The following is a 16,156-nucleotide window of genomic DNA, read 5'->3' on the forward strand; positions in this document are numbered from 1 at the left end:
TATGAAGACGATCAATTAATATTTTCAAAGAGCTTTTCTTTTATTTACCAATCTCTGATTATATTCATGGTATTCTACTCTCTTGAATTCTATAGATACATGTGTGCATTGGTTAAATCCAAGCTGTTTCACATAGGTTATAGAGATTTGCCTATTTCTCCAACTTTATCTGCTGTTAGTCTTTCTCTGGCAAACTCTGCTCTAACCATGCCAGCCTACTTTCAGTTCCTCAGTCTTCCAAGCCTTTGCACATGCTGTACCCTCTGCCTGAAATACTGTCCTTTGGCTCCTTAGTTGGTCAGCTCTTTCTCACCTTTAAGTTTCAGTTTAAATATCACCCTCTCAATAAAGCATTTGCCCACTACTCTAGGCAAAGCATTTGTAGGTCTCTCTCTCTTCCAAGTCTTCATAACTCTCTATTTCATTCTCTTGTTTCATTCCTTCATATAATGTGTGTAATTTCTTAAAAATAGTTTTACTAAATTTCATTCTATTTCCTCACTGAAATATAAGTTCCATGAGGATAGGCACCATGTCTGATTTGATCTTTTCTGTATTTGAGTATTGGCTCAGTTCCTGGCATCTATGCATATGTAAAAATATTTATTGAATGAATAGAAAAAAATGATAAATTAGGTAAATTTCCCAGTGTACATTCTGGTCTATATCAAAGCTAAGTCTGCAGCCATGGTTAATTGGCATTATTTCCTAAAAGCTTAAGCTAATTAACGTGGTATATATATATATATATATATATATATATATATATATATATATATATATATATATGTATGTTTTAGGTAGATGATGTACTTACAAAGAAACAAGACATAATACAAGAAAAGTGGTTTCTCTAACTGTAAATTAGAGATGTCTTCATCTATACAGTAATTTAATAACTATTTGAGCTTCTAATGTTGCATGGGAGTAGGTAGGATACAAAATTGTATAAGATATAATCTGTACCCTCTAGGCAAGAAACACAATATGAGTATTATATTGAAGCTCTAGAGGACATCTGTTATTGGAGATTATCTAAATCTTTCAATCACACTCTTTACATTTGGCAAATTTCTCACAATGTTAATCCCACCTTCTCAACATAGAGTGCAAAAAACTACAATTCTCAGTGTTTGGTGCCACAGAGGTTCTATTAATTACACACATGCAAGAAATGAGTGGTATAAATAAGTTAGAAGCCATAAAAATAAGTTGGTGAAGGTATCTAGTTTGCTCAATGGGAGGTGGAATCATGATTTTGCACAGAAAAGGAGAAAAAATCTGTTTACCAGCTTTGCAGTGAAGTTCTAAAATTTTTTCCTGAAAGGTTAGGCTACAGACTGTTTTGGGTAAGAATTTCTTAATTACTGTTAAAATTCACTGTCTACTTAAACTAGCTAGAGAGTGAATTCTGTTATATGTAAGTAAGAATGCTATGACAGTACATCAGGTCATACTGACTGCTACCTTTCATCGTAATAGTCATCTGCCATACCCTGGTCATTGTTCCGTGAATGTCTTAGCAACTAGATTATTGTCATTTTTCCAGTGTTACACCAGTTGTAATTCTTGGTGATTTTTGTAACTCATTTAAACGATTTCTCCAGCATATTGGCATCTAAATTTCTAGACTTTGTGTACTCCAATGGTCTCAATTTCCCCCCTATTTCAGTAACTCACAATTATGGTTTCATGATAGACTCTACTGTTATCAATAAATGGGACTAATTTCAGTTTTTATTATACAACTCACAAATCATTAGTTTAGTTCAGTTATTTAAATGCTCAAACTCTAAAAATACTTGCACCTTCAATCCCTTTATCGTAGAAATTTATTACTACTTCTCACCATACTCTTGCCTTCACTTTCTTCTTACCCATCTTAAAATTTATAGTTCAGTCTTTAAAATCAATCTTTTCCACATTCCTACAACTTCCAGAATCTAACCACTTGTCACTACATCCACTTGCCACCTGGGCCCAATACCCATTATCTCCCACAAATTATTATAGTAGCTTCTTAACTGATCCTCCTGCTTTCATCCTTCCATCAGGTTATTCTCAAAACACTATTTAAGTTAAAATGGAAGCCAGGTCATTCATACCTCTGCTCAAATCCTCATGGTCTTCTTATCTGGCTCAAGTAAAAGCCAAAGTCCTTAAAAGTACCAAAGGGATCTCAATTCTCTGAACTCATCGCCTATTCTTCTTGCTCACTCCAGTCTAGCTGATTTGGTTTCCTTGTAGCTTTGTTTTGTTTTGTTTTTTTAACATTATCAGACATCCACGCTATTACATGAGGGCCTTTGTGCTTGCTGGTTTTTTTCTGCCTAAAACACTCTCTTTCAGACATATGCATGACCATCTCATTCCACTGTCTCTTTCGTGGTTCTCGTCAAATCTCACCTTTCAACAAGGCTTTCCCTAGTCACCCTCTGCATGAAATATCTCCTTTCAAGTTTGTTTTTCCCCCTTGGCATTTGTCTATATCTAATTCACTATTCACTTTATACACTTATCTTGTTTAAGTCTGTCTCCCCAAAAATAATGTAAGGCCCATGAGGAAATGAAGTGTTTTTATTTACTTTTTTCCTATTTTGTCCATTGCTGTATCTCTCAGTGCCTAGAAGATTGGCATAGTAGATGCTCATAAATTTTTGGTTGAATGAATAAATGAACCCTGATTAAAACAGTAGTTTTTAACAGCTATGGCTATAAGTAAGAACTCTTCAGACAAATGGGAATATGGGATATCTGACCCAGACAGATTTGACAAAGTAATAATTAGACTAACGTCAAAAAAGGGGCATTGTCTCCCATGGTTCATGGATAGCTACTGAAATGACCATCTGAGTTATCCTGAAATGGGGTGTCTCTGACAGTAAGGCTTTGATGGACTGAGTCATATGTACAAAAGACCATTTTGAAGGGCAGGAAGAATATAAGGACAATGAGGTGAGCTGGATGCTTTGAGCTGCATTGAAGAGTTTAAAGAAAGAAAATGACAAGCATAAGGTTGTAAATTTTAGGTAAAGGCTCAGAGAACTCAATAGTTGCTATGGGGCTTCCCTGGTGGCGCAGTGGTTGAGAGTCCGCCTGCCGATGCAGGGGACACGGGTTTGTGCCCCGGTCCGGGAAGATCCCACATGCCGCTCCCCCGTGAGCCATGGCCGCTGAGCCTGCGCGTCCAGAGCCTGTGCTCCGCAATGGGAGAGGCCACAACAGTGAGAGGCCCGCGTACCAAAAAAAAAAAAAAAAAAAAAAAAAAGTTGCTATGGCTGCTCATAACAGCCTCTTATTGAGGTCCCAAGACATAACAGAAAAAAGATAAAGAGCCTGATCTAGGAGAGGTCATTGAATTACAATCAGAAATCGTGTGAGCTGGTAGTTAAGCACACTTACTGTTGAAGCTTAAATTATGTAAGCTTATGATTTAATAAAATGTTTTTAAAAGATAGTGAACGCTCAAAATATATCACTTCCTAATTATCTTACTATATTATACTATTACTCATGCCCATAGGGTTGTTTACTTCAATGGTATTTGATAGTAGAAATACTATATAATGGTTCACTACTGTGCATCTTTTCCCAACTCTGCATTTAGTGACAACATGTTGGAAGTTTGAAAACAGCCACCGTGGGAGTATTTACACCACAGAAATTAACAAACAGTATATATCAGTGCTTTTTGCTTTTTCTGATAAAAATAAATCATCTACCGGTCACTAGCCATCAAGTCATCCCAGCTGAGAGCCCAAACCTTATGGAGCAGAGAAGGGCTGTCAGCACTGTGCCCTTTCTGAATCCCTGACCCATAGAACTGTGTGTACAGTAAAATATTGTTTGTGTCATTAAATTTGGGGGTAGTTTATTATAAAGCAATAGATAATCAGAAAATCTTCCCTAAAGGGACCTGTGACCATGTAGCATGGTAACAGCTAAGGAAAATAGAATACAAAACTGTTTTGGGTATTAGCACTAAGCTAGGACTATATCTTTGGTACCCACTGGTATAAACGCGTTCAATAATCTGGTAGACAAAATGATTCATCCTCTGGATACTGACTTATTTCTTTGGCCACCACAGCATTTGCTCAATGGGCATAAAATAGTGACCATGGTTTCAGGGATAGAAGTTATTCACTGACCTGACAAAATGGGCTTCTCATCATTAAGGTTGATAGGGTTACCACCCCAGCTGAATAGCCAAGTTACTTGTTGTAGCCATCAACCTTGAAGCCCTGACATGGTGCAATATACCTAGAAACAAACTACTCACCTTGGATAAAGCAGATTACATCAAATCCCTTCCATCAGGAAGGCAGCTGTTTTTTGCTACTATAATAAAAACTTTTTCTGGATATGGATTTGCCTTCTCTAATGGCTCTGCCTCTACCAGCAACACCATCTTATTAGATTTTTGCTTAAAATCCTGTTATCATACACAATATTACTTCTGCCCAAAAAAACTCATCTTACAGTGAAAGGGCTAATGCAACTGACTGATGCTCCCAGCCCTGGCTTCACCATGCTATCACATCGTTCAGAAGCAGATGATCCTAAAGAATGGTTAAGTGACCCAAGGAAGAATCTACTTTAATTTAAATTGAGAGATAACACATTGCTAGGTTGGGATGCTATCATCCTGGAATTAGTATACACTCAGAATTAGTGATGGAAGTAAGGTTCAGTTTCTCTCAGTTTCAGACCCGATATATATGGGTATAGACCCAGGTCCAGGAATCAAGGTTTAGAATTGGAATTTATATTTGCCAAGAGGACTTTGTAACCAGTTGGAGAAAACAGGATCTTTCTATTTTTATTGTATCATACACATAGTATATATTATTTTCCCATTTTCTTGTTATATTTTTACCCTTTTACTCTATTTTATATTGGTTATGTTGATTCTGATGAACATTTAAAGTAGTCCATAGGTTACAGAATATTAAGATAAGATTGTGATTTAATGAGAGCAACACTGTACACACTGAAGAACCCCATGAAGCTGGATGAAGCTGGATGCAGTTAACTAGAGGTTATGAACCTTCTTTTTTGATAAAGGGTGATTTTATTTTTGTTTAAGAAGTCTATTTGTATTGTTGGGTAGATACATATCAGTATTGCTGCTATTTAGAATTTTAATATGAAAAAAGGGTATGATAAATTCTGGGTGGTAGTGCAGACTGCCATTTCAGGTTGCCCCAAATCTTTTGAATGTACCCTCCATGTTTGATAGGTCTCCACATTCTGAATGCCATCTTCCCACAGTATGATTCAAAGAACACTTCTCAGGCATGTTTACCACCAGGTGGCAGACATGTGACTTAAGAGCTGGCCAACCAGAGCTCCCTGCACAGGACAGATTCTGAGGGGATCCAGATGAGGAAACATTCTGGGCATGGGACATCCATTTTGCTGGCACAGGTATTAGCAGACGCTGCATGTTTCTGAGACTTGGGGTGTAAAATAAACTTACAAAGCTAAGAAACATGGTCCTAGAAATTGTGCCTGGAAGTTCAGAGATTTCTTATATGCTTTAATTAATGCCTTCTTGATTAAAACAGCAAACTGTGTTGTTTTGTGCAATTAGGAACTCTCATCCATATAACAATAAAACCAATTGTGTTTTTATTCATATAAAACAGACTCCTTAAGGGCTGAAAAATTTATTCTGAATACTCTTCGATGCCTAGGAAAATATTCTATATAATATATGCTTAGTACCTGTTGAATTGAAGTAATAATGAATGTACATTATGTACATTGGAGAACGTGGCCAAAAATGTTCTCATCTAGCATGTTTCTATACCTTTAAACTTCAAATGAAAATAAAAATAAAAAGGAACTTACCTAAGATGCCACTAACAGTCTACTACTTTGTACACCTTCGCTGGGAGCCAAACTTTAGTCTAATGTTTCATAAATCTTTCAGGAGGCACTCTCTTTGGTACACTCAAAGGACTGCAGGGACCATGTGAGTGGACATTCATCTATGTTGGAATTCACTTTAAATGACCACAGCCTATATATGTATACACACAAACATATCATATCGTATATGCATATACACATACTGCCTCGCTGGGAATTTTTAAGCTAAATTTCTAAAACTATAAATCTTTCCATTAGATATGAATTCAACATAACCTTGTGTGCAATTATTTTCAATCACATATGGCTTTCAAGTAGAAATGCATTCTGCCCTGTAAATTAATTTGGCCTCTGTAATATGGTCACATAACACAATACTAACATCTGAAAATGAAAACCTTCAAATTGATTGCTTTCATGATCAGTCCACTCAGCACCCTTTACTCTCAAGTATGGTTTAGATAACCTATGTGTCTTCTTATGTAAGTGTTTGAGTCCCACATTGAAATAGCTGATGGGAGGGTATATGTCCTACCTTATTCACTTTTGTATCAGTCATATCTTGTTGTAGCACTTTCGTAAATATGTATACATGAATCCATACATGCACACACATATCTTCACCTGCTTTCAACTACTAGGGTCTTCCTTTCTCAACTGGATTGTATGTGCTACTCATCGAGGAAATAAGTTTGGAGGGAATTGGTTAACTTGTATAAACAGGTTTGTCAAGAATGGGAAGCTTTTCTTTATTAATGGCAGGTGTCTGATTGTATTTGAACATTTATTTAACGTTATTTTGGCTCAAAACAAAAAGGCATAGTAAGGAATGTTTCAAATTCAGTCTTTAATTTGAACTAAAGATAACTATCTTTTTTTTAGTTTATAACCTATGAGATGAAATTACAGTGTAATTATTCATAACTGACATTAAGACTAGCTCTTGAAACCCTAACTTCTCTTTCAAAGTCATACAATAGTTGCATTCTGAAACACTGTTAATAATATAAACCATCCTTTGAGATCTACAGGCACAAAAACAGTTGAAACAACAATGAAACAACAACAAAACTTTTCTATTCTGATATTAAGAAATAATAACTATATTAATATTTCTAGTTTTCCTTTACTTTTTCATTAATTCTGCCAAAACATAAGTTTTAGTAGTCAATTTGAGGATGTTGAAATAATGTCAGGAATGCTGTTTTCTATAAGTATAACTTGCCTAGGTATGGTCAGAGAAGTTTTAGGAATAATAAAATTTGTTTCATCATTTTTTCTACATTTTTGGTAGTATGGAAACATTAAACAATAAAGCTTGGTTGAATGTTTCTGTAAATACCCACTACAATTTATGAAGTTTTTATTTTTGTATAATCATGAATAACATTAGGATGATTTTATTTGGATGTTCTCAATTTAATAGGGCATTATGGAGGAAGAAAGAAGGTAGTCTGATTTTCAGTCCTGGGTATTTTTGGGGTGGTGGGGGAGGGTGAGAGGTGGTTATGTAACTTAAGAAGTTGTTATATAATCAATATTTTGCACAAGGAAGTTTTCATAAATCTATTTTCCTTGACATAATCAACAACAAAAATCCTCCATATCATTGCTTTAGGAAAGGTAGAAAAATGTTTTCCAGCTTGATTCATGTTTTCAAAGTAGTTATGATTCATGTTTAAAAATCAATGGCTTCATTTTCTATTACCCTAATGGAACTTAATATTTGTACTTCTCTCACTTTGATTCCTGAATGGGTATTTCAAATACAGCTCGCCTTGCTTTCTTTGTAACCCCAAATTCCTTTGCAGATGCAATAACGACAGGTAGTTCCAAGCTTCATGGGGTGTAATGTGATGGAAATTGTGAGGATGCTGTTGCCAAACCTCCCAGTCTCTGGAATTAGTCACAATCAAGAAGGCATTAACACACTCCATACTACAGTGGTCTACTCTTAGGCAATGTTTCCCCTAAACTGTAGTAAATCTTTGAGTTTCTTCATGGATCTAACTTGAGTAATTGTGCTGATGGCCCCATGGCTAAGGGCACAGGCTCTGGAGTTAGTTTGTCTTAGCTTTCAAATCCCTTCCCTGCTATTTACTAACTGTGTGACTTCTGGTAAGTGATTTGCCCTTTTCTGAGCTCAGTTGCCTCATCTGTAAAAAGGGGATAATTATAATATTTCCCTCATAGGGATGTAGAAAGGATTAAAGGGTTGTATAAAGGAGAAATACATACATGGCTAATGAAAGAGTTTCTGGTGCTTTTTTTTTTTTCTTTTTTGCGATACGCGGGCCTCTCACTGTTGTGGCCTCTCCCGTTGCAGAGCACAGGCTCCGGACGCGCAGGCTCAGCGGCCATGGCTCACGGGCCCAGCCGCTCCGCGGCATGTGGGATCTTCCCGGACCCAGACACGAACCCGTGTCCCCTGCATCGGCAGGCGGACTCTCAACCATTGCACCACCAGGGAAGCCCTCTGGTGCATTTTAAATAAGATTAGTTGGAAGTCTACTGAGAAGTTTGCATTTCCCTCCATTTTTAGCTTCCTGTTCCTGCTTTTACATTTGGCTATATTGAGTTTAATGCCTAAAGCATTAAAATAGAAAATAGTGAAATAGGGCAGAATAAATCTCATGGCAGAAATACATTTTAAATTTGTATGGAAAAAGTATAATTGAAAAATCAAGGGTGGGAAAAATATATAGAGGGAGAAAGAAACAGAAAAAATTAATCTGACACCTGATAACACGATCTAAATTGCTCTTGTTATGTCCTATAAGAGGCAGTCCATGTGACTGGCTCATCAAAGTCTCAATGAAAACCAATTCCTTATGTACATACCCTATGAATTCTCTTTACCATAAAGTTAGACCCTGAAAAATAAGAAACTGGGTTTGATCATATAACTATTCATATAACTATTATGCATGCAATGGAAACTCTCATTCCATGGGCACAAGCTCATTCCAGGGGCACAAGCTGACTGTGGAGCTGTCATTTTTATATTACTCTCTAAGACCAAGCATGCAATGAATATACAGTTAACTGTAACTTACCTTCTCAGCATGAATCTGCCATAGCTCTAACACTTAAAATATTTTTACCTACTTCACATTGAGATTGAACTATAATCACACCAAAGTGGTTTTTCTCTACATCCTTTTACTAGAGAAAATTCTCTTATTTATGGGTAATATGGCGATTTATATATTTTATGAAATTTAGTGATTTTTCTTCTGAACTAGAAAATATAGCATCTTTGATGAAATTTTAAACTTTAATGTTACATGGCATGTTATGAGATTAAACAAATACATGGGTTTCCAAGAACAGAATATTGTAAATTCCATCAGGTTCATAAAATCACAGTATCAGAACTGGAAGTCTCCTTAATGATCTTCTAAAATAGAAAAGGTATGCCTCTTTTAATTAGGAGAGTCCTGTTCCAGTGGTTTTATGTTTTTAACACCTTTTAAAAAATTGTTATTTTTCTGGGGTGAGGTGAGGATGAATGTCAGGTCATGCCCTCATAGCACCCCAAAGTCAAAACTCATGCTCCCCTCTCCAACCCACTGCCCTCCCCCCTTACCCACCACCAGCTTCTGAAGTATCATTGCCCACCTATTCCAATGCAACAGTTTGAAACTCTATTGAAATACAACTCTTCTTTTTAAAGTTGAATAAAGCAAAGACCAGAAGAAACACTAACATTTTTTTAAGGCAACATAATGATTTAGTAGACAAGACTGTAATTTAGGTTTCCTGTCTTCCTGTTTTGAGTTTTGTAGTACAGTATATTCTCTTTTAATTTAAGTAACAGACCATGAGTTGGTGTCTTCTTAAAGTCTTGCTCAAGTTTTTAAAGGCTTATATTTCTATGAGTATACTAGAGATAAGGCACTGAGCTATACATGGAATTAATTCCAAGCAGAGGCAGTTTTATACTTACTCTTGTATTGTTTCTTTCAGCTTTAAGTTCAGAAATTTCTTCTTCCTTTTCTAGAAGTTGTTCTCTGCAGGCATTTAATTCTTTTGTCAGTGCAGCAAATTCCTGAAAGAGGAATAAAAAATTTTGAAGACATATTCCAGATTTAAAAAAAAATCAAAATATAAACTTTCGAGTGTAGAGAATAGAAAACATGGCCTAGATGACTATACATTGCTGTTACTTATATGAACATTGCTGTTATTAAATTAACTTGGTTCCAACTTAAAAAAAATGCTAGTACACGGTACTTAACAAATACATATTATAATACGCTGCTCAGATGAGTGTATAAAATATATTTCAAAATGTATCAATAAATCATATTGAATTTAACATTAGTATGATAACATATTGATAATATAGAATAATTTAAATTTGGTTAATTTTGTGAACAACTCCAAAGATCTAATACTCTCGTTCCAGATAGCAACATTTAGACTGAGCATACTATATCATAAGAAAAAACCAACCACCACCACCAACAATCAAAAAAAAATTCTTAAATATACTATTTAGAGATTAAGAAGTTTACTTATCTAATAGGAGGAAGAAAGAGAATGCACTTGTATCTTACAAAATAATAAATAATAAACGTATCTAAGACTTGATAACATTATCTAAGATTCTTTTATTAATTTATGCATTTAGACACAATAAAGTTTGCTTAAAAACAAGGGTAAGACACTTAATTCAACTATTCCATTACTCTAACTTACAAATATTTTTAAATAATTTTGAAAAATAGTAAATAGTAATAGATCCATATTAACATTAAATTCTTTACAGTGATTCTCAGTAATAAAATTGATGCTTGTCAAATGCATGTAAGTATTTGGGAAAATTTGGCACCAGGCTGGGAAAGCACTGTCAGAAGATCAAAAATAAAAACCAAATGAGGAGACAGGTTTGGTTAACTTAATCTCCACAAAGGCAAATTTAGCAAAAAGTAAATGAATATGATGATTATGCAAAGCTGGGAAAGGTTTAGGGTTTATATTTTTGTTTGCTTCAAACCACTTATTGTGCTAAGTTTCTCTGAGTGGCTTCAAACCAAGTGGGTACTTCAAAGACCTCAGAGTAGACTTAGTGTAGAATCAAGATGAAAGAGTTCATTGTTACATTTGGCTGGCATTACAGATAAATGTTTTCTCCTCAGACTGGTGCCTGCTTAAATGTTGATATTCTCTGAGTATATTATTTAAGTGGAGAATGGAAATAAGCAACAAGTAGAAAACAATAAATACTTCCATAAAAAAAGTTTCTTCATATAAATGGCATAGTTTTAATGGAGAAAAGAAGAAAGTAACAAAGATTCTGCATTGTATATTATTAACATATATATTTAAAATTAATCCTATACTCATGAATATTATAAGGCAAAATATTAATCAAATCTGTACATTTAACATCATACCATTTTAAAACAAAACATGTATCTGGTTTATCTTTCTAGAGATTTAGCTTGCTATCTACAGAAAGAAAAAAAGATCAGAAGGAAATATTTCAGAATATTAACATTACATATTTCCAGGTGGTAAAATTATCAGTGAATTTTGTTTTTAGTTTTCTGCTATGTATTTGTCATCAAAACTTTCTATAATAGAGAAAAATGCTTTTATGCTTAGTGAAAAAAGAAAATATAAATCTGTAAGTACACTGAAACAATCATGTGTTCTTAACCAATGACAGAAATTAGTCAAGATGTTATTGGTGACAGATGACTTTGCTTTTTTTTTTTTTTTCTTTCGGTACATGGGCCTCTCACTGTCGTGGCCTCTCCCGTTGTGGAGCACAGGCTCCGGACACACAGGCCCAGCGGCCATGGCTCACGGGCCCAGCTGCTCTGCGGCATGTGGGACCCTCCCGGTCCAGGGCACGAACCCGCGTCCCCCGCACCGGCAGGTGGACTCCCAACCGCTGCCCCACCAGGGAAGCCCAACTTTGCATTTTTAATTCACTATCATGGCACTGATTCGGAGCAAACTATTTAGTGACTCCATGTATTAAGATTAGGCTTACATTTATTAACTTTCTAGCAAATTTCAGGCACTATCTTCACATTCATTACTTCATCTTGCTCTCTAAATAAATAGTGAGGGAGTCTCATTCCCATTTTATGGCTGAGGAAGCTGAATTACCAAGATATAAGTTGAAGTTCATGAAGCTCACAACCCATAGAGAGTGAGTTATGCTGTGAACACAGTTCTCCAGACTGTGTGTCCAGTGCTTCTGCACTATACCATTTTGACCTAACTGTTCATCAGGTTTTTTGGTTTTATTTTATACAGCAGGTTCTTATTAGTTATCCATTTCATACATATTAGTGTATACATGCTAATTCCAATCTCCCAAATCATCCCACCACCAACCGCCCTGCCCCTGCGAGCCACTTTCCCCCCTTGGTGTCCATACATTTGTTCTGTACATCTGTGTCTCTATTTCTGCCCTGCAAACCGGTTTATCTCTACCATTTTTCTAGGTTCCACATATATGCATTAACATACAATATTTGTTTTTCTCTTTCTGACTTAATTCACTCTGTATGACAGTCTCTAGATCCATCCACGTCTCAACAAATGACTCAATTTCGTTCCTTTTTATGGCTGAGTAATATTCCATTGTATATATGTACCACATCTTCTTTATCCATCTGTCTGTCGATGGGCATTTAGGTTGCTTCCATGTCCTGGCTATTGTAAATAATGCTGCAATGAACATTGGGGGTGCCTGTATCTTTTTGAATTATGGTTTTCTCTGGGTATATACCCAGTAGTGGGATTGCTGGGTCATATGGTAATTCTATTTTTAGTTTCTTAAGGAACCTCCATCCTGTTCTCCACAGTGGCTGCATCAGTTTACATTCCCACCAACAGTGCAAGAGGGTTCTCTTTACTCCATACCCTCTCCAGCATTTGTTGTTTGTAGATTTTCTGATGATGCCCATTCTAGCTGGTGAGAGGTGATACCTCATTGTAGTTTTGATTTGCATTTATCTAATAATTAGTGATGTTGAGCAGCTTTTCATGTGCTTCTTGGCCATCTGTATGTATTCTTTGGAGAAATGTCTATTTAGGTCTTCTGCCCATTTTTGGATTGGGTTGTTTGTTTCCTTAATATTGAGCTGCATGAGCTGTTTATATATTTTGGAGATTAATCCTTTGTCTGTTGATTCATTTGCAAATAGTTCCTCCCATTCTGAGGGTTGTCTTTTTGTCTCGTTTATGGTTTCCGTTGCTGTGCAAAACCTTTTAAGTTTCATTAGGTCCCATTTGTTTACTTTTGTTTTTATTTCCATTACTCTAGGAGGTGGATCAACAAAGATCTTGCTGTGCTTTATGTCAAAGAGTGTTCTGCCTATATTTTCCTCTAAGAGTTTTACAGTTTCTGGTCTTAGATTTAAGTCTCTAATCCATTTTGAGTTTATTTATGTGTATGGTGTCAGGGAGTGTTCTAATTTCATTCTTTTACATGTACCTGTCCAGTTTTCCCAGCACCACTTATTGAAGAGACTATCTTTTCTCCATTGTATATCCTTGCCTCCTTTCTCATAGATTAGTTGACCATAGGTGTGTGAGTTTATCTCTGGGCCTTCTATCCTGTTCCATTGATCTATATTTCTGTTTTTGTGCCAGTACCATATTGTCTTGATTACTGTAGCTTTGTAGTAGAGTCTGAAGTCAGGGAGTGTGATTCCTCCAGCTCCATGTTTTTCCCCTCAAGACTGCTTTGGCTATTCAGGGTCTTTTGTGTCTCCATATGAATTTTAAGATTTTTTGTTCTAGTTCCATAAAAAATGCCATTAGTAATTTGATAGGGATCGCATTGAATCTGTAGATTGATTTGGGTAGTATAGTCATTTTCACAATATTGATTCTTCCAATCCAAGAACATGTTATATATCTCCATCTGTTGGTATCATCTTTAATTTCTTTCATCAGTGTCTTATAGTTTTCTGCATACAGGTCTTTTGTCTCCCTAGGTAGGTTTATTCCTAGGTATTTTATTCTTGTTCTTGCAATGGTAAATGGGAGTGTTTCCTTAATTTCTCTTTCAAATTTTTCATCATTAGTGTATAGGAATGCAAGAGATTTCTGTGCATTAATTTTGTATCCTGCAACTTTACCAAATTCATTGATTAGCTTTATTAGTTTCCTGGTGGCATCTTTAGGATTCTCTATGTATACTATTATGTCATCTGCAAACAGGGACAGTTTTACTTCTTCGTTTCCAATTTGTATCCCTTTTATTTCTTTTTCTTCTCTCATTGCCATGGCTAGGACTTCCAAAACTATGTTAAATAATAGTGGTGAGAGTGGATATCCTTGTGTTGCTCCTGATCTTAGAGGAAATGCTTAGTTTTTCACCATTGAGAATGATGTTTGCTGTGAGTTTGTTGTATATGGCCTTTATTATGTTGAGGTAGGTTCCCTCTCTATGCCCACTTTCTGGAGAGTTGTTATCATAAATCAGTGTTGAATTTTGTCAAAAGGTTTTTCTGCATGTATTGAGATGATCATATGGTTTTTATCCTTCAATTTGTTAATATGGTGTATCACATTGATTGATTTGCATATATTGAAGGATCCTTGTATCCCTGGGATAAATCCCACTTGATCATGGTGTATGATCCTTTTAATGTGTTGTTGGATTCTGTTTGCTAGTATTTTGTTGAGGATTTTTGCATCTATATTCATCAGTGATAATGGCCTGTTATTTTCTTTTTTTGTAGTATCTTTGTCCGGTTTGGGTATCAGGGTGATGGTGGTCTCATAGAATGAGTTTGGGAGTGTTCTTACCTCTGCAATTTTTTGAAAGAGTTTGAGAAGGATGGGTGTTAGCTCTTCTCTAAATGTTTGATAGAATTCACCTGTGAAGCCATCTGGTCCTGGACTTTTCTTTGTTGGAAGATTTTTAATCAGTTTCAATTTCATTACTTGTGATTGGTCTGTTCATAGTTTCCATTTCTTCCTGGTTCAGTCTTGGAAGGTTATACCTTTCTAAGAATTTGTCCATTTCTTCTGTGTTGTCCATTTTATTGGCATGGAGTTGCTTGTAGTAGTGTCTTAGGATGCTTTGTATTTCTGTGGTGTCTGTTGTAACTTCTCCTTTTTCATTTCTAATTTTATTGATTTGAGTCCTCTCCCTGTTTTTCTTGATGAGTCTGGCTAATGGTTTATCAATTTTGTTTATCTTCTCTAGAACCAGCTTTTAGTTTTATTGATCTTTGCTATCGTTTTCTTTGTTTCTATTTCATTTATTTCTGCTCCGATCTTTATGATTTCTTTCATTCTACTCACTTTGGGTTTTGTCTGTTCTTCTTTCTCTTGTTCCTTTAGGTGTAACATTAAATTGTTTATTTGAGATTTTTCTTGTTTCTTGAGGTAGGTGTGTATAGCTATAAACTTCCCTCTTAGAACTGCTTTTGCTGCATCCCATAGGTTTTGAATCATCATGTTTTCATTGTAATTTGTCTGTGGTATTTTTTGATTTCCTCTTTGATTTCTTCAGTGATCTCTTGGTTATTTAGTAACGTATTGTTTAGCCTCCACGTGTCTGTGTTTTTTACGGTTTTTCCCTGTAATTGATTTCTAATCTCATAGTGTTGTGGTCAGAAAAGATGTTTGATATGATTTCAATTTTATTAAATTTACTGAGGCTTGATTTGTGACTGAAGATGTGATCTATCCTGCAGAATGTTCTGTGTGCACTTGAAAAGAAAGTGTAATCTGCTGTTTTTGGATGGAATATCCTACAAATAGCAATTAAATCTATCTGGTTTATTGTGTCATTTAAAGCTTGTGTTTCCTTATTAATGTTTCCTTTGGATGATCGGTCCATTGCTGTCAGTGAGGTGTTAAACTCTTCTACTATTATTGTGTTACTGTCGACTTCCACTTTTATAGCTGTTAGCAGTTGCCTTATGTATTGAGGGGCTCCTATGTTGAGTGCATATATATTTATAATTGCTATATCTTCTTCTTGGATTGCTCCCTTGATCATTATGTAGTGTCCTTCTTTGTCTCTTGTAACACTCTTTATTTTAAAGTCTATTTTATCTGATATGAGTATTGCTACTCCAGCTTTCTTTTGATTTCCATTTGCATGGAATATCTTTTTCCATCCCCTCACTTTCAGTCTGTATGTGTCCCTAGGTGAAGTGGGTCTCTTGTAGACAGCATATGTAAGGGTCTTGTTTTTGTATCCATTCAGCAAGCCTGTGTCTTTTGGTTGGAGCATTTAATCCATTCACGTTTAAGGTAATTATCGATATGTATGTCCCTATTACCATTT

At 35.6% G+C, this 16,156-nt stretch overlaps 1 protein-coding gene across 16 annotated transcripts in view; it reads right to left on the reverse strand.

Annotated features, from left to right (window-relative positions):
• PPFIA2 (PTPRF interacting protein alpha 2) overlaps nt 1-16,156 on the reverse strand; it is a gene marked incomplete at both ends in the record, with an annotated part of 446,629 nt that overhangs the window by 179,951 nt on the left and 250,522 nt on the right. For all 16 annotated transcript variants that reach the window (XM_079715018.1, XM_079715015.1, XM_079715013.1 and 13 more), the window contains one exon: nt 9,827-9,928. In XM_079715018.1, the coding sequence (XP_079571144.1) occupies nt 9,827-9,928 (102 nt within the window). The remainder of the gene's footprint in view (nt 1-9,826; nt 9,929-16,156) is intronic.

The sequence above is a fragment of the Hyperoodon ampullatus genome (genome assembly GCF_949752795.1).
Source record: "Hyperoodon ampullatus genome assembly, chromosome: 11".
NCBI classification, from domain to species: domain Eukaryota; kingdom Metazoa; phylum Chordata; class Mammalia; order Artiodactyla; family Ziphiidae; genus Hyperoodon; species Hyperoodon ampullatus.